General features: G+C 39.6%; 1 protein-coding gene across 9 annotated transcripts; it reads right to left on the minus strand.

Annotated features, from left to right (window-relative positions):
- Positions 1 to 3,300: 3,300 nt before the first annotated feature.
- On the minus strand, positions 3,301 to 22,443 carry MLF1 (myeloid leukemia factor 1). Of its 9 annotated transcripts, none has more exons than XM_081008287.1 (10): positions 22,273 to 22,443; positions 17,428 to 17,581; positions 12,794 to 12,835; positions 12,627 to 12,671; positions 11,561 to 11,605; positions 7,615 to 7,701; positions 7,101 to 7,229; positions 5,612 to 5,771; positions 5,257 to 5,389; positions 3,301 to 4,608 (listed from the first exon to the last, which is right to left on the minus strand). In XM_081008287.1, exons 1-10 carry the CDS (start codon positions 22,317 to 22,319, stop codon positions 4,494 to 4,496), a joined length of 957 nt encoding a protein of 318 aa, XP_080864413.1. In that variant the 5' UTR covers positions 22,320 to 22,443; the 3' UTR covers positions 3,301 to 4,493. The 9 variants fall into 9 exon arrangements, with proteins under 9 accessions (XP_080864413.1, XP_080864417.1, XP_080864414.1 ...); XM_081008291.1 differs by lacking the exon at positions 22,273 to 22,443 and adding an exon at positions 20,987 to 21,004; XM_081008288.1 differs by lacking the exon at positions 12,794 to 12,835.
- Positions 22,444 to 23,369: the final 926 nt, after the last annotated feature.

The raw sequence follows: 23,369 nt of genomic DNA on the forward strand, positions 1-23,369 counted from the left end.
GTCATAAATAAATAAAAACTGCAAGTGTTGATGTAGGTATTTTCAAAAGTAAACTTTACCCAAGTGGGCACACGATGAAGCTGAGAACTAAATCTCAATTTCATCCCTAGTGATGATAATTCTATAGAAATCCGGATTCTAAGTGCACACACAGCTCTAAAAGCCCAGTGATGTGAAATAGTATGATTACAGTGGTGTTGTGTATTTGTAGTTGTGTATTGTTACTGATGGGACGCGGGTGGCACTGTGGTCTAAACCACTGAGCCTCTTGGGCCTGCCGATTGGAAGGTCGGCGGTTCAAATCCCTGCGACGGGGTGAGCTCCAGTTGCTTGGTCCCAGCTCTTGCCAACCTAGCAGTTCAAAAGCATGCCAGTGCAAGTAGATAAATAGGTACCGCTCCGTTGGAAAGGTAAATGGCGTTTCTGTACGCTGCTCTGGTTTCGGTGTTGCGCCAGAAGCGGCTTAGTCATGCTGGCCACATGACCCGGAAAAACTGTCTGCGGACAAATGCCGGCTCCCTCGGCCTGTAAAGCGAGATGAGCGCCGCAACCCCAGTGTCGTCTGTGACGGGACTTAACTGTCAGGGGTCATTTACCTTTACCTTTTTATTGTTACTGATGAGTAATACCCCCCATGGGGGTCGTTTAACTGGTCCATGGACCCCCACCGCCTGCTAAGTCGGCTCCCATGTGCCACGCTAAACCGCCACAGAGCAGAGTGGGGACCACCTTCTGCGATGCTGGCCGGCTTCCCATTGGCTGCAGGAAGCTCCTGCAGCCAATGGGAAGCTGCGCACACCTCCACGCTGGAAGGAGCGCTGGAAATAGCGTTTGCGCACGCGCACACACTCTGGCCCATTGTGGCGTCTGCGAGACCGTGAACCGGCTCAAGCCACAAAAACTTTGCCAACCCCTGCTTTAGTTGTTTTTTTCAAGTTTAAGATTCTTGAATATTTGGGAGGTCAGCGTAACTAAGCAACTCAGGCCGTGAGCCAAATAATGCATCTAGTCAGAGACTCATCAAGCTTCACTACTCTATGTTTGGCACTTCTAAATTGAGAATTAAAAGGCTGTACAGAATGTGGAATGCCACAAGCACATGCAGCACGGCTAGAACTTTGGAGGATCTTTCATGGGGGACAGTGAAGAGAACCTTTTCAAACTAAAGCTGTTGATCCCAGCCAAAAGTTAGCTTTCCGAGCTTTAAAGATTGCTGTAAAAAGATATGTTCATCCCGAGTCAGGAAATGTGTTTTAAAAACTTTGCAATTACACATAAACTTGGCATTACTAGTATTGGTAACATAAAACTGTCCTTTATGTATGAAGTGGCAAATATAAACTAACTGATCAACTAGGTAACTAAACTAACCCTGTGAAAGGCCAGGAACCACAAACACATGGGACTTAGGCTTTTATCATTGCCAACTGGGAGAACTAGAGGGGTGAGGCAAAATTTGAACGGGAGGAGTTCACTCAGTCACCACGCTACTGGCATCTGTTCTGCAACTGCTTCTGAAAACTTGACTCAACAACCTCAAAAATTTCCTTTATTCTTATGGTCACAGACCAATGAGCTTGCTGAACTGAATGTTAACTTTGCACCGTTGTTTTATAGCAACAGAGTTAAGGGAGTTACTATAGATTTCACTCAAAAATCCAGGTAACCTGGCCAGGAAAAGTCGCATTACGTAGAATACCTGCTGTCCTATAAATGTGGTTTAATCCATGTTGGAGTTCCCTACGTTAAGAGCAGGGAAGCAAATTGAACAGGTGGCAATTTCAAAATCTTTGCACTTCTTAGCTTGATTACATGCCAGCCATAATCTTAAATGGTAGGTTAATAAATCAAGGGATTTATTTCCACATCCCAGGGCAGAATCGTGTTTCCTGGCAGCATCTACTAGATCCTGTGAACCATCTTCACTAGTTTTAGAGAGCTAGGCTCCTATTTTAGGGAGCTAGTGGTTTATGGACTACAATTGCGGCAAACAGAGAGTTGCATTATAACAACTCTCCTACCCCTCCTGCTCAGAAAAAGAAAAAACGTCTGGGGAATATAAGGGTGTTTACAACAGCATAGGTAAATTACAGCTTGGGAAATGTGATGCTAATACTCGCTTTTCTTAAAATACAATCATGCTGTTTCTCAGATATGAAATGCCACTATATGAAATGCCTATTCCTTAGCAGAAGATGTAACTCTCACAACTTGATGACAAGTATAACATTATGTTGAATAAACCTTTATTAATAAAGTGGCAAGTGTTATTCATGAACTCTCCATTAGATTCATAAATTTTGATGCAATACTAGCAGCTCAGATAATGAGTATTAGCCTATCGTTTATTCAACATGAAGAACATACATATAAATGTCATGTGCAACTTTAAAGGGTTGAGTAATTGGGTGATAGTCAGTGGTAATCATTCTGAGAGTAGACCTATCGAAATCAAAGGATCTGCTCACAGTATGAGTTAGCTGATTATCTTCTACAATAACATGCTGAAATATAATTAATTTGAACTTTCCTTGTTGTATATGTTGTACCTTCTGTTAATTACCCAACACACAACAATTCCAAGTGTCAAAAGTTCAATAAACTATACAAGAGCATTATTTGAACTGGCAAGCCTTAACCAAACTTGTAGAGTAACTCATTACTTCACTTAATTTACAGCTAACTGGCTGAATATGACCATACTTGGAAAAATGCTTTATGAAGTCTGATCTCTAAAACGAATGGGAGCCTCCTGTATATTTTACAGTGAAGACACATCTAGCAAATCAGCTTCTTCACTGTTCTCTGAATCTAACATTGGATTTAAAATATGCCTAACTTAGTGTTGGGTTTAAGCCTAAGAAAGCAAGTATGTCTTATTACAATTTTTCCCCTACAAATTTTCATTTTGTTTTGAAGGAAAACCCTCCACAAATATCAGAACACCCCCCTCTTCCATTTTTTTCATCAACTACAACAACTTGCAAGAGAAAAAGAGAAGAAACCAACCGATAGAAGAACCAAATAATAATGAACAAGCAAGGGGGTAAAGTATGGTCACAAATGAAAAGAAGAAGATGCAGAGCATTAAATTGTTATGTATAATATTAGATAGAGCCCTCAATCACCATTAGTGGTTTTCCTGCATTTTTGCTCCCATTTTGAAGGCTGAAGATGAAAAGGGCTTCAGTGGTCACATTCTTTGAATTCCTACATGCACTACCAGCATCAAGTGGCCACAATTTATAGATCTTAAAGGGAATTATTAGCATTATAAGATAAGGAACTGTAATAATTAGATAGTGAAAGAAAACCTACTTTATTCAACCACAGGGGAAACAAACCAGTACAATCCGATACATAGAGATCCAAGTGAGTCATGTTGAGAAATTTAGAACCTATTTCTGGAGCTTATGTAATGAAGCAATGACTTAAGTGCAGCAATTCAGATTCTTTGTGTTCTTTGCCCCCAGAAAGTCTTATGGGGTCTATTTAGGCAACCTATATTGATAACATCTGAACAGCGATCAGATGCAACATGGAAACTGGATCAAGTTAGTTCATGGTTTTTCCATTCACAATTCATTTAAAAGTGCCCATTACATCTAATAATTAAATCCAGAAACCGTTTTTCCTTCACAAGAATGTCAACAAATTATACTCTAGGTTGTTCTCAAGTATGACTCCTAACTTCAATCTGCCCAAAAGGTTAGAGCTCGTTTTAATATGTAGGACAGTAACTTTCTTGCTATAGGGAAGAGGCTAGTAACGTGCATTTTAATCTTAGAAAAGAGCATGGTAGAGCTGAAATAGAGGGTTATCTTTCAAGGAAGCAGAACAGCCAACAATTTAGGAAATGGTTGTTGTGTAAAGAGATATGCAAAACAGAAAAATTATGATAAATTTCAATTTTATTTATGCAGCTTATCTAACTTTTTTTGCAAGGCTCATCAATATTGACTGTTACTCATCAATATTGACTAGAAGTGTAGTATACATGCTATTTTGTAAAGTATTGCTTAATAGATCTAGATACTTCTTTACAATGCTTTAGACACTGACAGATTGGATCATCACCAAAACTACACCCGTATTTCTTGAGTTAAAAACTGCAGTTTATTAACTATACTTCCTTGAATACCTGTACACGTAGCTGCAATGATACATGTTTTTGTTTTGTTTTGTTTTGTTTTGTTTTGTTTTGGCTCTACACTTGCTGGAGCACTGTTAATGCAAACTATTTGCTTTGACATTCTGCCTCATCCTAAAAAAAAAGAAAATAACTCCATAAAGTGCTTTCCAGCATCAGTGTTTTCCTTAACTACTCTCAAAGCCAAATGTTACCGAGGAGCTGGAGCTATCACAAACATTCAATAGTCAAGAGAGCAAAATTCACTACTGCTAGAAACAGAGAGCTTGGTCTTAGTCGTTGATCCAGAATTATTGCGTCCTCCGAAGAAATAGCCTGATGACATGAAAAGCAACACAGCAATTTATTTTTTGCTGGTTTTGAGCGGAACATGTGATCCCTTGATATTGAGCTTCTCCACAGAAGGTTTAGGCTTCCTGGGTCCCTCAATGGATACCCTTGGGCGGGGGGTCTTCTCTCTGAAATAGTATTTAGAAAGATAGAATACTTGATGTTTGGGAAACAGGTTAGGAAAAATAAGGGCACTGAACTCTCTTAGCCAGATAACAACCAAGCAACCGCAAAGGCTATACTGTATTATTATCAGTTTCCTCACAAAATTAGAAGGTGAAACCTGGGTTCAAACTCTCCCTCCCCTCTTTCATTTCATTTAAAGAATTACAAGACTACTGCTTAAATCAATATACACCCATAGTTAAATGCAGAGACTTTCCTAATGGGAGAGGGAGTGAAGTAGGCAGATAAGACACAGCCTTCCCCCCCCCCCCCGCCCAATTTACATTCATCTTAATCCATGCGGGACCATTAAGTCAATCCCTTGTTTCTTCCACAGGCTCTTTTTTCTGAAGGCCCTTCTCATGAAGGTGTCAAACTGAAACTGGAAAGTTCAGGATCAAGACTGGGTCTCCCACACCTGCAATCCAGCCGCAACCCAAGTGTGCTTGCATGGGTGGTGCATCACAACACTTGTCAACAGCAGTCAACAAATGTAATTGTACAAAACTGTCAAAGCACAGTAGACATCTACTTCAATGAGAGCATTCTGACATTCTTTTTTCTTACAGAAAACTGGGAAAGCAGCGCAGCAAGACAACAATGATTTATACCTCCTTGTTGCATCTTCCTTGCTTATGTGATGGCTGTTTCTATGTCTTGGTGCATCTATACCATTTCTTATTCCTGAGGGTCTGTACTTCAGAATCTCCTTCTGCCATTGTTCATCAAATGCATGAGCTTCATCTGTGCAACAAATGAAATTTTAAAGTGAGCATCCTTACTTGATGCAACCAGTGCAGGAAGTGTTTAAAAGTAGTATATCCCAATACAAAACACGAATAGGGGGTGAAGTGGAGAGAAAACATCCATACTAAATTTTATGTATATGTATGTGCACCTCTGTAAAACATTGGCAGAACTGTGTTACTACAAACAAAAACCCACGTAAGCCACAAGGTTTCTTACCTTCATCTAAATTAACAAATTCTTGATTCAGTTCCTCATCACCAGTTTTGTTGTTCTTGGCCTTCTGAACAACATGAGCACGATCTTGAATGTGATGACCAATAGACATTTTTTCAAGCCCGCTTTCAGAATCTTTAAGTGCTTTTCTGGTTTCTTTAATCTGTACACACACACACAAAATTAAAAAGTCACCACTGAGAAACAATATTTTCAATTAGTATTTTGGATTTCCGTTTTCAAGCAAACTGTGCAAGATTATGAACACAGTGTATGCACATATCTTGTCTCAGTTGTAAACGGGGAGTGAAGTGAAAAGGAAACAGCATGTCAAACATACAACAAATGCTAACATCTGAACACAATATAGAACCAAACACAGTTGGAGCTTTACCTTCATTTGTACTGTGGCAGTTGCCACTTTGAAGAGATAAGCAGCTGTTCCACCTAAAAAACAGCTTGTTTCTTCAGCAGCAAGAACTGATGCAGCAAAAAGAGGGTGGACAAGGCAAATACCCAGTTGTGTACTTAATTCACTATTACTTGTTGAACTATGGCCACAACATGCATGTCTATGATCCACACAAAAAAGGAGCTTGGATCTATTCCTACCACCTCAGGGTCTTGATATTATTCTCTGTTAGAATGGTTTCAAAAACCACCAGAGCCTAATCTAAATATAGCCTGTGAATGGACCTTTCGGCTACAGAGATAAGTGTGTGTTGGTATTTGCTACATGAAAGGGACACCAACTATTAGTATGTCATGCTAACCAACTTGAAAATCTTGGCTTCTGCTTATCGGCATGCTCATAGGTATATTATTAGAAGCTTTTTGATAACCAAGTGCTGGCTAGAGCTCTGAAGTGATCTGCTATAAGTTATTTTCAACAGCCTTCTGCTTATATATAATCATTCATGAACCTGACTTCAGGGTTCAAATTCAAATTCAAATTTCTTAACAAAATTAGATGTAACAGCTGTGAGGAAGCCAATGAAAGGGCTTCTTAAGCATTATATAAGCATTTAAAAGTCAAGTACTTGGTCTGAACAGATGACACCTATTTTATGCCACTGCCAGTTATTTGTAGCATTGTAGGATATATTCATGTGTATTGTTGCTTAGCTTCTTCAATGTTCCTCTTCAACTAATCTCACTGATAAATGCCATAAGAAGCAGTAGGCCAAGTTACACAACACAAACCCATGGTTTGGCACTATGGGATGAACTCTATGCTCACAAACTCACTTCTGCCCACCACTTAGTTGTCTACTTCCAGGAAACCACAGCAAACCACATCTAAATAGGGTTTGTACTTGCTCTGCAAACCAGGGTTGTAAATGGGGTTTAAAATGGTAAAATTACAATTTGTTATGAATATGAAGATATACAAAGCTTATGCTCCCTCTACGTTATTACTGTCCCATCCTTCATTCAAAGTCCATTGATTTATCTCAGCAGGGAACCCCCAAACCCCAAGAGACTAACTTACCCCTCCTGGAGCCACACGTGTTTGAGCTGAAGCCTGGAAAACCTTTGGAGGTTCATCACCCTTCTTGGAATAAGTCATCACTGAAGAAGAACTGAATGAGTGACCATTTGGATCAAGTGCCATTTTATCCTGAAGTTAAACATAATAAATGATTAAGAACAGCATAAACAGCAAGACAGGAGTCCATAGCAGAAGCCTAGATTTAATGTTGTACACTGTTCCATTTAGATTAGGAAAGGAGAATATCTTATAGGACTGCAACTCTCTCTAGTCTTCAAAATGCCATAATGGCTGTCTTAAGCCTGCCAAGTGTTCAGAATGACCAAGCAGTGAAGCCATTCACTTGGAGAACAGAATTTAGAACCACGCTTATTGTACATAACAGCAGATTTGTAAGCAGTCGCTTGCTTGGGCACATGAAGCATGTAAAAATACATTCCAGGACACCATATGAGTTTAATGAAGAATGCTTGTGTAGTTTTTAGTTTAAACATTAAGGAAAATACAAACTTACAAAATTTCTGTGCAATTCCATCATACTGTTTCTCATGTTTGACATCATTCTGTCCATTGCAGAGAAATGATCCCTGAAATCCATGTTCTGCCAGAAGAGAATTGAAAAGATAATTAGAGAGACACATAAATTCACCATGAGGTTCTTGACACTGTGTGTGTGTGTGTGTGTGTGTGTGTATATATATATATATATATATATATATATATATATATACACACACACATTTTTACTTCTTTGAAGGGTACACCAGAAGAAGGGAAGAGACCACCTTTAATAATCCCCATTAAAAAAAACACAAGCGAACATTAAAAGCAAGCAAGAGTACCAGGGTAAAAAGTACGAGTACAAGGTACAACAACAAAGATTCCATGTGTGTGAGGTGGTGAGCACATGAAGCTTTTTAAACCAAGCATTTTGATTTGATTTGTATCTGTCTTTTCCCCTCTGCAGATCTAATAGCAGCTGGGAAGGAGGGAGTAATTCAGAGTGCAGAAAAGGCATTAGTTAGAAAGGCTTAGGCACCTTCTTCCAAAGCGACACTTCCCCAATTTCCAAAGCAGCCCTGTGGGGTTTCTAATTAGCAAAACCAAAACCATGGCAGATCCCATGTCACCTCTAGTCTGGCCCTTAGTCTACTAGAGAGGAAAGTGTGAGAGGCTTTTTGAAATACAGTTCTCTAGAGGGATCAGAAAGGCTTTTCTCATTAACCTCAAATGAACTTGGTCAAAGGATGGACTGATTTCATGTAAGAATTTTTAGGATAGATTTCCCAGCCATTGTAAATTTCTGAAATCCTACTGCACAGTAACTGCCTGAAGTAACTATCACAAAGGTAACTAAAGTAATGTTGGGAAAAAAGCGAACTCAAAAAATAAAAGCCCTCCACAAGTGAATTTGAGAATGTTGCAAGGTATTAAAAGGCAACACCTTGTTACTGCCTTTTTTCTTTTTTCTTTTCTTTTATACAGTAACATTATGTAGTTATTCACTGGGGTAAAGGGAACAAAAAATAATTATTTTTTTATCATCAAATGCTAAAAAAAGCTGCACTCTTTTGTATGGACTATTTGAATTGGCTAGGCCTAGATCAGGAATTTATGAGTTGATGAAAGAATCTATGACTCAGATTCCAGTCTATGATTTATTATATGTAATTTAGGAATAAAATTTCACTTGCTGCAAAGGAGAATATGGTCTGTTGAGAGTGCACAACAAGTAGGCTTATATGAAAGACTGTTGACTTGGCTCCAGTGTCTGTTATGACTTCTCAGTTACCAAGGCTTCCATTTACATAGATACCATTTGTCACATGCATTCCAGCCGATGGATTACTAGCACAAGACACATGAAACATTAGCAGAAGCATGCAAAAGCCTTTATAGGAAGTAAACTGGGCTCACTGAGAGGATTAATGCAGGAGAAAAAGCGAGGAGGTGTAGGTTTGGCTTTACGCAGCCAACCCTTCCTGTGAGTCCTTGCAGGAGCACTCCTGCCCTTGAGAGTGGCCCAGTTGGGGCTTGATTGCCCAGATTAGGAGCCCTTATATGCACAGGTGACGGCTGTGGAGACATCCAGCCCCACCTGGTTGAGGCAGGTACAAATAGTGCAGGGCAAAGTGGTTGAGGAGGAAGAGGATGATGGACCAAACACTGCTGAGCCTTCCCACAGTTGGATCTGGTGGAGGGGGGAGAATTGTTTCTTTGGAACTGTTCCTTTGGGGTTATTTCTCGTTGTAAGAAGGTTTACTATTTGAGGGGTTTTTTGTTGTTGCTGTTTGATGAGGTTTTCCTATTCTGTTCAAATAAAAATATATTTTTCTTCATAGACCAACTACAAAAGATCTTTTAAAGAACCTGCAGTGTTAATTGGCAAAACACTGTGTGCCAAAAAGCTTCACATTCATTGGCAATTAAACCCAAATTCTGGGCAGAACTGTGCACATCTTATATTTGCTTGGTATAGTCTATGCTAGGCTGCAAACATATCTGTAATTTTTGAGAAAAGGGCCAGGGAAGCAGAAAGAAAGTGAAGCAAATAAAGAAATGGCCAGGGAAATTGAACCTCAAAAACAGTAAATGGTATACCTTCCAGAGAAAACAAGAAGCTGTGGTATCAACTTCCAAGCCATAATTTCTGGAAGCTTCATTAAAGCATCTCTGATTATTTAAACTTAAACAGACAATGGTACCCATACTTTTATAAACTGTCTCCTGGAATTATGTAGACCAAAAAATACAGAAGGGGTTTTTCTTATAAGCGCAATGCTCCCTGCATTCCATGACCAGTGAATCCACAACCCTGTGGAATACACTCGGATGCAAAACATAATGTGGAGAGACAATTCAGACTGATAATAAAATTATTATGAAAGGTATATATTCGTATCTCTTACTTCTTTCTTCCTTTCTGCTTTTATTCTTCTTCTTTTTTGCTCCCTCTACATAAGTTTCTATATTTTCTTTTTTCCGTTTAAGTTTGTGCATTTTGATTTATGTATATGTGGAATACAATCAATTTTTAAAAAATTATTAGCTTCAAAATTATAATAGTCCTAGGCAAAGCATAGAAAGAAAAGGAAGCAATTTTTCAAGCTCAGCAAGAAGTCAGCAACAGAATGCCAACAATTAAGAGTCAAAGTTGTTAGATAAGCTTGTGAAGACAACCAAACTTCAAAGCCTATCCCAACCACATTTAGCTAGACTGTCTCCCTAGCTTCAAGTAAAAGGCATTGTGAGATATCCATTCTACACTTAATGGATTGTGAGGGAGGAAAGAAATCATTTTACTGCTATTTATCTTCTTGCAAGTAGAGAACCCAATGAGTTCAAATCTGTACTTTAACACTGAAGAGGGGACCAGACCATTAAAATAATTAACATTTTAAAAAACAACTGTTTGCCAACTGCCAGGACAATGTTACAAGGATGGAGGGTGGATGGTAGATGTTCATTGCTTCTTTAAAAGCTATGTGAGTGCTCCTATGCTGGAATAAGCCTGCAAAATAGCAGGCTAAATATCACAGAGCAGTGCAAGGCACACGGATGCGGAGAGTCTTGCTCATCGCTAAAGGTAGGGGTAGGCAACATTCTAGATGTTGTTGGACAATTCTCATCAGTCCCAGACAGCATGGCCAGTGGTCAGTGATGATGGAGGTTTAGTCCAACAACATACGGAGGGACAAAGGTTCCCTGCCTTGAGTAACGGTATCACAGACATTATCACACTCCATAGCAACAGCAGTGGACATGCCATCAGGAAGAAGGGCAAGACGTACTTTGAGCAAAAGAAGAAATCAGTAAACAAACAAGTTTTTCCAACTTGAATGCTGGGAAAATGTGGTGCCTCTATAGTAGAAGTACTACTTTTCAACATTCATTTGAAAAAGGTCTCAGAAGAAACCCAAAGGTGGAAAAAGAGTCCTTAAAGAAGTTTCTGGGTATCTACCACATTTCACAGAAATGTTATTCAAGGTCAAAGGAGAGAAGCCCATGTCATTAGCATAGTAGACCCAAAGCTGAACCAGCCACTTGCTTGATATAGTGCTATTCTCTAGTAACGTAACTTTTTGGAATGTGCACTGATCTATGCATATTAAAAGGAAATAGCATGAGTCCAATAAATAACATTCTAGACCTCTCTCAATGCAAACACCACTACTGTACTCCAATTCATTGTAACGAAAACAGTTCAGAGACTTTATGGAAATCTTGTGTGTTTTTACCCTTGTGGCAATTTATTTCATGCATGCAGAAAAGAGAGATGGTCTTGAATATTAGCATAATTTCAGTCCGCACAGGAAGTTTAACAGTTCACAAATGGGGGGAGGATTCTAAAATGCATTTCACAAAGCTTACTGCATTGTAGGAGGGGGCAGAAACAGAACCAGACAGACATGCCCACATCAGCAAAAAATTAGAAACTCGTGTTTGTTTAGTATACTAACCATGCCACCAAAACAGCCAAAAGGCATAAGGGGGGAACTCATTGCCTGAAAGAGAAATACCAGCTCATATAAATTACTGCATTAGTGCTACTGTCTAAAGCAGCCTTCGCCAACCTGGCAACCTCTTGATGGGAGACTACAACTTCCATCAGCATGGCAAAGTCTAGTCTAAAGAATGAAAGCATGCAGGGTACATTCAGATTGTGGTTTTTCATGAAATCGTCTGCTGCTATTTGCATAAGTGGCACAGCTCACACTTTTTGCCACTTAGTTTACCTTCTACTTTTTGAGTGACATTTTCACCTTACTGAAGAGGCTGTAAGTGCTATTGATCCAGGCAAATGTCTTGTACCATCATCCTGCTTTGTCTCCTTTTTTACTGAACTTTTGTCACCCCAACACTTGAGTTTTTAAACTGTTAAATTCCAGCACTGCACTTGATCACCTAGGAATTTCATAAATTTCCAGCTGCAGATTTAATATGCTATAAACTAACTTAGTTATGTCATAATCCCAGAGCTCAGCTACTTCATTAACCTGTCTTATTACCACTGGCCCATTTGAGACAATTTGGGACAATTTGGGGAGCAGACCAGTGCAAATGGAATCGTGCAAATTCAGCATTGTTCACACAACAACTTTTAAAAAACTGAACCAACACTTCCAACAGAGTGGAAGAGGAAACTTGTATGCAGGAGATGTATTTTTAAATTATTTATATTTTATTGAAAACATTTCAATTAAACAAAATAAAGTGAAAAAGACAAAAAAAGGAAACTAAAGGTGCATAAAAAATACAATAAAAAGAAAATAAAGAATGGAAAGAAAAACACTAATTCCATATATATTTGTCAAATACAAATGTATTTAAATGAAATTATTAATGTAATCCATATACATTTATTTTTAACATACTATATTTTTTATAAATGCAGAAGTATTTTACGGTTTCTTCTGGAACAGAGAAGGACCAAAAACTAAAGTGAATACTATTCTGGATGGGCCCTTAGGACAACAACATGCTTATATCACCAAGCATTAGAGATCTGTATTTTAGTATACTGACCATGCCACCAAAACTGCCAAAAGGCATAAGCGGAAAACTCGCTGCCTGAAAAAGAAGCATCAGTTCACGTAAATCTGTATATTAGTAACATGGTTTAAAGATTAAAATACAGAAGGAAGGCATGCCCAGATCACCAGAAGACAGAGTTTAGCATTTAGTATACTAACCATGCCACCAAAACCGCCAAAAGGCATAAGGGAACAGCTCGTCTGAAAGAAAAATATCACCTTATGTGAATTGCTGCACGGTGTGTCAGATGGTTCAAATTAATGGGGGGGGGGGGGACTTAAAACTCCCTAGCTCAAATTTAAATAAGGCACAGCATAACCAAAACAATGAAGGACCAAAATAGATGTGACGGTGGCAGCCATACTGTTTACATGTAAGCAGGGGGTGGGTTTAATTTTTACTACTGGAGGGATAAGAGACAAACCCTCCACCACATAATCTTTTTATGATCCATTATCCAAACTCCTCCCATAACAACCTGGATCCATTATCTGAAGTGAACTAGGCTGAGTGAACAGTGCCATGGGCAACAAGCTACAGACAAGTAAGACAAGGGAAGCAGGATTATTCCATTCCTCTCACCCCTATGCATCCCTTTTGATGCTACAATTAGATGCCCCCCACCCCTGCTTTGTACATGACCAGGGAAATGTGAAGAAAAATGGCTGCTTCTGTCACATCTAATGTGGTCCCTGAGATAGTAAAAACTATGTTTAAATTGAAAGTGCCTAAGTTTGAATACATGTGCTTTTGTGTACCAAAGTATTGCCATGTACCTTTAAGTTCTGTACAGTACTTTACAGTTTTCCTGCTTTTCCAGATATTCAATTCTATTTATTTGCAGTCACGATTAGCCAGTTCAGATGGAGAGAAGTTGATTAAAACCAACAAATCTGTTCCTACTCAACAGATAAATTTTGGTAACTAAATTTCAAAGAGCTAGAATAAACTGCAGGTCACAAAAATTAAAATAAGTGATGCAGCTACTCTGCTACAAGCATTCATTTTATGTAAAAGCAAGAGATTAATGTAGAGTTAGCAATGAAATACATACATATTCTCTAAAATATTCATAGAACCCTGGCGTTAAACCAAATCATCTCTCCCATGTCAGCAGTTTCAAAGGTCATTGCAAAGAAGTTCTGAGTAAATCTATCACCATATACAGAATGGTCTGACTTATAAATCCACAGTGAAGAAATTATATGCTAGTACACACATATAAATAGATGATGCTATAAACACCATCTAATATGAGAATTCAGCCAACTGGTCTTGAATATCTCTGCATGAAAAAATGATTGGAGAGTCTGGATATAAATCTGAATTCCCCAAAGCATGCATGAAAGGTATACTTACATCAAGCTATCACATCAAAATGTATTTTACTACAATAGTCATTTTGTACTTATTCATTTAACACTATGTTTTACAACGCAAAGGCTCATGGACATGCAAAACCAACTCTGCCCATCTATCACCTACCATCTCTATCTCCTTCATTCCTAAAACTCATTTATTTCTATCCTCATGTAATCCCTACTCCTTTGTTTCCCCAGAGTCAGACAACAGTAACTTAACTTTATTTTGGAGGGCAGGAGGAATTCAGACACACACTTGGAAAATCTTCCCAGCACTCAACCAAAGAGGAGTATTTATTCTGGTAAGTGATGCTGCCACAGCAGCCTGTTTTGCAATATAGTTAAAAGTAAGTAAGCTTATGCACATTCAATTTGTGTGCATTCAGCTTTACGTGCTTCGCCAAAAAAAAAAAAAAAATTAAAAAAAAGGGGGAGCAGAAAGGGAACAGGCATCTAGGGGGGGAAACTCTGGCAATCCCACCCACCATTGCACCTCATGTATTTTGACTATATGCAGTTTTGGCTTTAGGTGCAATCCCCAGAATGTAACCCCCACATAAATTGCAGTCTTAGTGTGTATTGTTTGGCCTTCCACAAATACGGACTAGAAGCTTTTTAGCAGCAGCTGGAATAGTGAAGGTTGCTCGAATTGGTGTTAAGATTAATCTCTTAACGAAGGAATATTTTTAACATTACGTATGACCAATCCCAATTAGACTACTGACGGCTGCAAAAGACGTGGGTTGATTTGTGTTAAATGGGCCTGATTTTATTAGGAGAAAGGAAAGGAAATAATAATGCTAAATAACAGACAAAAGCAATATGTGGAAGTAACATAAGCTCACATCATTTCAGAGGGAGAATCAGTTTAAACATTACTCTTAGAGAACTTGATTCTTTCCAGGTTTCTACACATTATGTCCTTGTAAAATGAATGCAATAACACACAGTCTGTGTAAATCCAAGAACTAATAATATGATCAGGTGCAGAGACAGTCATCAGCACAGCAACCTTACTTCCTAAATGCAAAGCCCCTCCAGCTGGGTAATTCTATCCCCCAGTCAAACTCCCACTGCTTTGGTGTATCCTTCTGTAACTGGATATATTGAGACCTAGGATTGTTTTCAACTCCTAAAAAAGCATTGCGCTCTGGTTATAAACTGCAGCCCCTTTGTATGCTTATGCTTGAAGGGCTTATTAGGGTCCCCCAACACACATTATAATCCTAAATAGCATTCTTACAAAGTTTGGGGTTTTTTTTTAGACCATAATAAGTCACATACAATATACAGTGTTAAGATACATAGAGTCATTGAACTTTAAAATAAGCTACCATGTGCAACCGAGAGTGTTGTATGTTGACACTGTTTCAGCGGCTGTCAACTAACATGATTTTTTAAATTTATTTGTTCAAAACACAATGCTAGGCTACAACTCTCATCATCTTTGACCGTCAACCTTGCTGGCTGGGACCAATGGAAGTTCAAAGTTCAAAACATCCAGCAGGCTACAGATTCCCCAGCTCTGCTACAGAGAAGTTTTAAGACACGACTAAATGACTAAACAACAACAAAGCATATAGACTGGTCCGCATCAAATACTTAAAAATTTTTTTTTTTGCTATTGCCAGAAAAACAAGCTTGTAAAAAACTTGAATGACTGAATGAACTCTATTTAGAAACAGTGCTTAGGCAGTCTCTATGTGTTCCAACAATTGTTGTACCAACTTGGCCCATCAATTTAAATGCAATTGTTTCAGATAGGTGAATTGAATTGGCATACTAACAGATACCAAGTATGTTTATAAGGAACATATTCTGGGCCCTTTTCTGTTCAACCAGGTCAGAATAACTCCCCGATTTCTGATCCGTGTAAGATATGAATCTCCACAGCCAAAAAGATTTCTACTGTCCAGTGTAGAGTTGTGCAATGGTTTAAGGTAGCTCCCCAAGTTCTAACGTACTCTTAGATGTGCAATATGTATGACAGGCACTCAGAGCAAGAGTGTTTGGAATTTGTAATAGCAAATAAAATGTGAGGGCTTTAATGGGGGTGTTTGCATTGCTCTATCTGGTCTTTTTAAAAGACAAATGATTAGTTAACTATGTATTCTTTTCTGAATTGTAGATATAAGCCTGTAATTCAAGGCAGGGGTGGGGAACCTCTTTCAGCTCAAGGGCCACATTCCATTCTGGATTCTGGGCAACCTTTTGAGGGTCACATAACAGTCAGTACAGCAGCTAATGTCATTTTTTTACTTTTGTACAATACACTAGTTTATGCATACATTCCCACACACCCCTGTATCCTCCTGGAGACAAGCAAGAGCCATTATCAGAGTTCCGGGAAACATTCAACTAAATGTAAGTTCCCAGGCTTGCAATTGCAACAAAAGATGGAGAAGCCCAAGTGCATCTTTGCATATCTGATTAAATGTTTAAACGTTTGCTGAAAAGTCTGATGCTGCTCACAAAAGCAGAACTGAATCTGAAGTAAACCCAACTGTTACGTTACAAATAGAAATGCTTCTAAACTAGAAGCACACAATCCGGTGGCTACCCCACAGGTGACAGTTTCTGCTGCTGTTAGCTTTATTAAAGCATCAGTTCCCACTGTATAGTTTACTGATCTTGGCACAATTCCACACCCCCTGTGGTTAAGTTACCCATGAATGCAAATTCCACAGGCTTAGTTTTGACACTAAGTAGCCAACAGAAGATATTGTAAAAGTCAACACACCTAAATAAATACAGTCTTCCAAACCCCAGGAACCAAAATAAAAATGTAACCATCACATTTTTTGAAGCAGAAATATTACTTTATCATTACATAAGTGGATACCTTGTACAATAGTGAATATATAAGTAAAGCAAAACGTATTACAGTTACATATTTGAAGTTGCTATGTCTATTAAGTTTCCTGTCAATTTATTTAAGTTCTTTATCAGCTGATGCCAAGACTTGCAATGCCAGCAAGACTGCAACTCTAACCATGTCCATTCAGAAGTTATGTCCTTTTGAATTCAATGGGGTTCACCATTAGGATTGCAGCCTTAGATGGAATATACTATCACGTCACTAAGCATGATGTTATAGTACTGTTACAGGTTTGCATAATCAAATAAACTTAAGGATCAATGTGCCAACTAATACATCTTTCTACAGGAGACGGGATCAGTTAGAATGCAAGTTTCAACACATTAAACCTTGTTTAATTTATTTGCTCCATGAGTTAATATTCTAGTTTTTGGTGGTTATTTACAAGGAGAGTTAAACATCATTATCTCTAATTTACATGAGAGATGCACCAAGAGTAAACTGACTGGCCCAAGTACCAAACCATCAGCTGGGGGGAGTGGGGAAGCAAGCTGAGATCCACCATACTTTGTCACTGATTGCAGGTAACCTGCAAGACTATAAAATGACATACCTTGTGATTGTCTCTCAAAGCAACCTGAGAATCAGGACGTCCTCTTTGATGTAGAGCTCCTTCCCCACCATCTTTAATTGAGAGAAATGGATCTCGTCCAAAAGGTTCAGAAAAGAAACGACGCATATGATCATTGTGTGCGGCAAATGGATCCCTAAAGATAATATTAAGGGCGGAGGTGTGAGAAACAGCTCATATATAGCCATGCATTTAGAAAAAACAGACAAGATTCCAAGGTGTAAAACTGCTATCTTGATGGAGAGAGTGCAGTGTTTACCCTACTTAGGACAGCCACAGCATACTGCTGTCTTAAATTAAAATCAATACACAATTTGCTGTTACACAAAGAATATTAGGAAGTGGCATACTCGAAATAGTGACTCATACAGAGTGGCAACATGACATCCTCTAAGGTCAGATAATTTTGTAACAGGTAGAATGGGTTCATTCAATATTATCACTCCTAATACAAACTCATAGCAAAATTTATTATTCTTAAAGGAAGCCAATTGAAAGGCTTTTAGAGCTTTACAGGAATCTAAACCATTTCTCTGAGCATGCAAGTAGTTCTTCCAACTGACACTGGTGTGTTCTGGCATGCAGTTTAGAAATGACTGAGATAGTGTATATATTATTCTGTCCTTGGCACCTGAATATGCATCATTTCAACATGGAAACAGCAGCCAGTCTGCTGTGACTGTTCTCCTATAGATTCTTATCCATTGAAAAGAGCTTAGTCTGCATAATTTATTTTTTTAACAGAAATGCTTTATTAGAACAGATGGTTCAGTACAAGAGACCAGCCACAGCAGATGACTGTACTATCAAGAGTGAGATAACACAGAGAACTTCTTGGCTAACTAAATGCACAGGACTGTCTTTTGCAGGAGGGAAACTGTTTCTGCACCTGTCTGCGCTATTCAGGAAAAAACTTGGCAGGACCAGAAAACATTTTGACTGAGATCAACTAGAGCTTCCCTGGAACAGCTGCTTGGTCAGGGAGACATTTATAAAACCAATTTTATCCTAGACAGTATTTCTAGCTTGCCAGATCAAGATCTATCCTTGTGAGGCTGAGGAAGCTTTCCTATTAGTACACAGTTTTAGAAATTAGTTCCAATGTGAAGTAGCCCTATCCACTTGCATGATGATCTAGTCTGCAATGTCTAGAATAGCACTTGCTATTATAATTTGGATTAGACTCTAACAGCTTCCAAACCAGACAATGGTCAGCCATTATGGCTACTAAAATAACAGAACTGCACAGTCCCTACATGGTGTGTGGGTACACACACACACACACACACACACACACATTTTGTAATTGTTTTATTCTGCAATAGTTGGGAGCCCTGAATTTTGGGAAAGGGTTCATAAAATTGTGAGATTTGAACTAGGAGCTTCGTAGTTCACACTTCCTTTCCCTATACTGATAGGATTCTATTTATCAGACTACCATTACATGTTGACAGCTTCTATATAGGACTTTGTGCACTGCTGGCCTCAGCATCCATCCATGGTTCTATTGCTTCCCACATTACATAGCATGGGTTCTATTAACAGGTACTCCCTCATGTCACTCCAAATGCAAAAGAGTAGGCAGACAATAAAGAAACCAAAACAAACATCCTGTAGAGACTATTCCCAAAACGCTTTAGTGGGTGCTTGCTATGCACTTTTCAAACTTAATTTCTGCTGAACTGCAAAGGAAATTAGATGACTAGTAAAAGAAACTAGGTGCAGGATTGATTTGAGGCTCAGAGTCAGTAATGAACCCTTTGGTCCCAATCCAGCAACACTACTGTGGACCTTCTAGAAGTGTAGTATCCATAGGCCAATACTTTTGCTTCATTTGCACCTCCCATCTATTTCTTCCTAAGCAGCAGCAAGATACGTTTAGACTTCTACATGAAGACTAAAAGGACAAGATTGTGGTTAAGAAGAGGGAGGATCGAGTGCAAAGGAAAGAAGCTGCCTGTGCATGCAAGCCTTTGGATCAGTGCCACTGGATTTCAATACAGTAGGAGTTGGCTGCAGAGCTGACATAAAAGCTGAGAACCTTGTCAAGGACTTTAAAAGAGCAATCTAAAAAGTTGCTGACACTATGTAAAATCATCCACAAGTTCCATTCAGATTTCAAAGGATGTGTGACCTTGTACAATTTTAGCTTAAGGGGATACACCAGAGACAGGATTGGGTGTGTACTAACTAAGGGAGTTCCCAAAACCAAAACACCTGCATATACAGTGTTAAGAAAGCATTAGGCCTCCTGAATCCAGCTTAAACTGAGCTATATAATCAAGACAGATTACAACTTTTAAGTATGGACCTAGGCATGAAGATGGCCCACTGAGTTATATAACTTCTGTTTGGGCATTCATCAAGCAAAAGCTAATACTGTATCAGAATTGGGTTTTAAACCCATTCTGGGTTTAACCAGGCCATAAAAGTTAAAAGGTCAACTACAAGCTTGCTATATAGGTCCTCCCCCACCATGTCAAATGCTGAAGTTATTTAGGGTTCCTTACAAACATGTAATTAAAGGAAAGTTGCAGAACTTCAGATCCTATACATGTTGAGTGTAAGCCATACAGAGCTCAATTAAATATACAGAGGATCACAGCCTTATATTTTTTTTATAATACCCATCTACTCAGCCTTATTTCCAGGTAAGCCTACATAGGATTGTAGCATTAAAGGATGACTATGCAGTGTTTACTCAGAAGTAAGTCCCACTGTGATCAATGGGTTTTATTCCTAGTAAGTGTGTTTAGGATTAACCAGATACAATGCCTGACATATGTAAAATTTATATGAACAAGAAGAATGATTCCCAGGTGCATTTGACCTAGATTACTGCAGGAGAAAAGTAGTATTTTAAGCTATTTAAAAGAACATAAATCCTTTTCTCTCCCCCCACCCCATGTTCTATTGTGACAGAACAAAATGAAATACATTATATATTATTTCCCACAAACTGAAGAAAACGTTTAAAATAACGTTTGTGAAAAAACAGAGGCTTTTTTGTTAGGCATTTTAGGTACAGGGATTCCGAAAGAGCAGAAAAGACTATTTATGTATGCGACAACAGAAGCAAGAATATTACTGGCCCAGAGATGGAAAGAAGATAAAGTTCCAACCAAAGAAGAATGGCTAATGAAGATGGACTATGCCGAAATGGCAAAATTGACCAGGAGAATCAGAGACTGGGATGAGAAGAAGTTTAACAAAGAATGGGAAAAATATAGAATTTATTTAAGAGAACATTGTAAACAACTAAAAACTTTGGCAGGATTAGAGTAATACTTGTAATGTACAAAACACAATGGAAAAAAGTAATACTGTTGTTAACAAATTAGTTAAAACATGGATAAGCTGAAAGAAAAAGGGATTGACATTGAAAACCAGAGAAGGGCGGTGCAAAGTCTAGGGATTCTGAGAATCCTAAAAGTGAAGGGCAAACGATATGTTTAAATTGTAATATGTTATGTACAACTCAATTAAAAAAATTATATAAAAAAAGAAATAAGTTTTATGCCTTCTAATTTTCAGTACTTACTCAACATAAAAAACTGAGTTGCAAAAGGGTCATTAACTGCTCTCTAAAAATGTCTTTAATTGTGTTTTTCCTGCTGTGCACTTTCATGCTATTTCATGCTACTGGAGACCACATTTTTTATACTGCAGAAGTAACAATGATAAAGGGAACACATGAAAAGATGCTAGGCTTCTGAAAGTAAACACAGAAACAACAAGCAGTTGTTATCTGAAAAATAAAAATAAAAAACACGCAGTGTTTTAAAAAGGCTTTAGAAAGGCATCCCTTTCAGCATATCAGCACGAAACTTAAAAACTTCTTGGGAGCAAGAGAAAATACGGTTGTTTATATAGGTGCCACTTTCAGCACCTTGGAAACATGGGACTGAACCCCTTTTACTTCCAGGTCCTGAGAACAGCACTGCTCACACCAAATCTTAGCAAGGCACCAAAAGAACACTCCAACCATTCTTTTCCTGAGGAGGCCAGTGGCTCAGTTCCAGAACTCTGGGAAGGCTTCAGACACACACCAAAAGGGGGGGACCAACAGCTTTATTGTAAAGCAAGCTTTCATGAACTACAGCCCTCTTCTTCCATTGCAGGCCTCATCCAGGCATAACACAGTTCCGTGGGAGCAGAGAGAGTAATCTGGACTGGATCCAAACTTAACTTAGTCGAGCTTAGGGTCCCCCAAGGAAATCAACGAGACCACAACGCAGTTATTATCGCTTCGATTTCAACGGGTGCAAGTTCAGCTAACTTAAGAGCATAACTGTCAACTTTTCCCTTTTTTTTGCGAGGAATCCTATTCGGAATAAGGGAATTTCCCTTAAAAAAAAGGGAAAAGCTGACAGCTACGCTTAAGGGCCTGCACCCAGATCCAGCGAGGACATGAAAATGCAACTTTTTTTATTGCACCTTCGCAACGGGGGCGGGGAGGCAAATTCTGCTGAAGTGAATAAGCAAGGTTGGGGTGGGGGCTGGGGATAGCAAAAGAGAATTCAGGGACCTTAAAAAGAGGGGGGGGTGAATTATTGTTGTGTTTGAGGGCCCCCCCCCCACCGTCAGGCTCCGCTCTTTTTGACACGTCTGGAGAGAAGGAACGTCTGAAAACGGTCGGCGGGGGTGTGACAAGAGGAAAAGGCAACGGAGAGATGCGCATTCGCAGCGGGGATGTCTATGGGGCAAATGGGGGAAACGCCAACGTCGCTTTCGCCGCCTCCCTCAGGGCGACGTCGTGAGGGACAGGCCCCCCCCCCGCAGCCCCCCCTAATAACCCAGGCCGACCCCCCTCCCCCTCCCCCTCACCGAAAGAAAGGATCCTCCTCGAAGATTCTGGACCAACCCCCGAACATGGCTCCGGCTCCTGAGGCGCCTCTCGCGCTTCTCCTTCAGCCCGCCGCGTCCCGCTCGAGGTGTTGCCGCCGCTCGCGGGCCTCCCCTGACGACGGGCTCTAAGGAGGCGAACCGCCCGCTCGGTCGCCACGCCCCTTTTCCCCTCGCCACGCCCCCCCCGGAAACCTGCGCTTCTCTTTCCCATTGGCCCTGGCGAGCATCCAAGATGGCGGCGGGCGACAATAGGGCAGGAATGCTGCCATGGCAACGGGCTCCGAGCCAGGGCCTCCCCGCTGGGGCCCGGCTGCCTTAAGTGGTCTTCAGTTCGCTGTTCCGCCGCCGCCCCTCTCCCTCCGCCCCAAAGTTCCGGCTTCCGGGGAGACGCTACCCATCATATGGGTATCGCGGTGCTAAGGAGGCAGCTCCGAGTTAACATGAAGGCTGCCCACCCTTCCTTCCTTCCTTCCTTCCTTCCTTCCTTCCTTTTTATCCATCCTTGAGAGGTTTTTTTGCTTTTTAAATAAAATTTAAACAGGAGTCTGATATAACAACGAATACATAAAAAGCGTACACATCTTACAAACGAGAGAAACCAGCAGCAGTTTTAAAAAGCAGGAATAATATATCTGAGCTAATTGTTTTATTAATATGTAATTTAAATTGCATGTTGCTTTGATGCATTTTCCAACTCTCTTATCATTTTTGAGAGGCGGCAACCAAATCTATATACAGCATTATCAGAATAATTTGTTTTATTATCACCCCGCTCCTTTCCAAATGCAGCTGCATCATGGATTAGTGAATGCATTTAGTTTGACGGGCTTCCTCAACCTCGGCCCTCCAGTTGTTTTTGGCCTACAATTCCCACGATCCCTAGCTAGCCGGACCAGAGGTCAGGGATGATGGGAATTGTAGTCTGAAAACATCTGGAAGCCGAGGTTGAGGAAGCCTGGCTTAGAAGCAGTAAATGAAGGTGCTGGAAGTAGAAGGTGGCTTCTGTTTTAGTAGAGTATGATAATGATGAATAAGGAGGGGGGGGGGAAACCCCGCAACCACCTTCCCTTTATTGG

The sequence above is a fragment of the Podarcis pityusensis genome (assembly GCF_964106645.2).
Source record: "Podarcis pityusensis genome assembly, chromosome: 5".
Taxonomy (NCBI): Eukaryota; Metazoa; Chordata; class Lepidosauria; order Squamata; family Lacertidae; genus Podarcis; species Podarcis pityusensis.

Bases quoted from the DNA above. Each gene is read 5' to 3' on its own strand.
- MLF1 (XM_081008287.1), bottom strand. From the start codon at position 22,319: ATGTTCGGGGGTTGGTCCAGAATCTTCGAGGAGGATCCTTTCTTTCG. The intron at 12,672-12,793 runs GTTAGTATACTA...CTTCTTTTTCAG, and splicing joins TTGGCGGTTTTGGTGGCATG to GCAGCGAGTTTTCCGCTTAT. The intron at 4,609-5,256 runs GTATAAATCATT...ATACTATTTCAG, and splicing joins AAGGAAGATGCAACAAGGAG to AGAGAAGACCCCCCGCCCAA.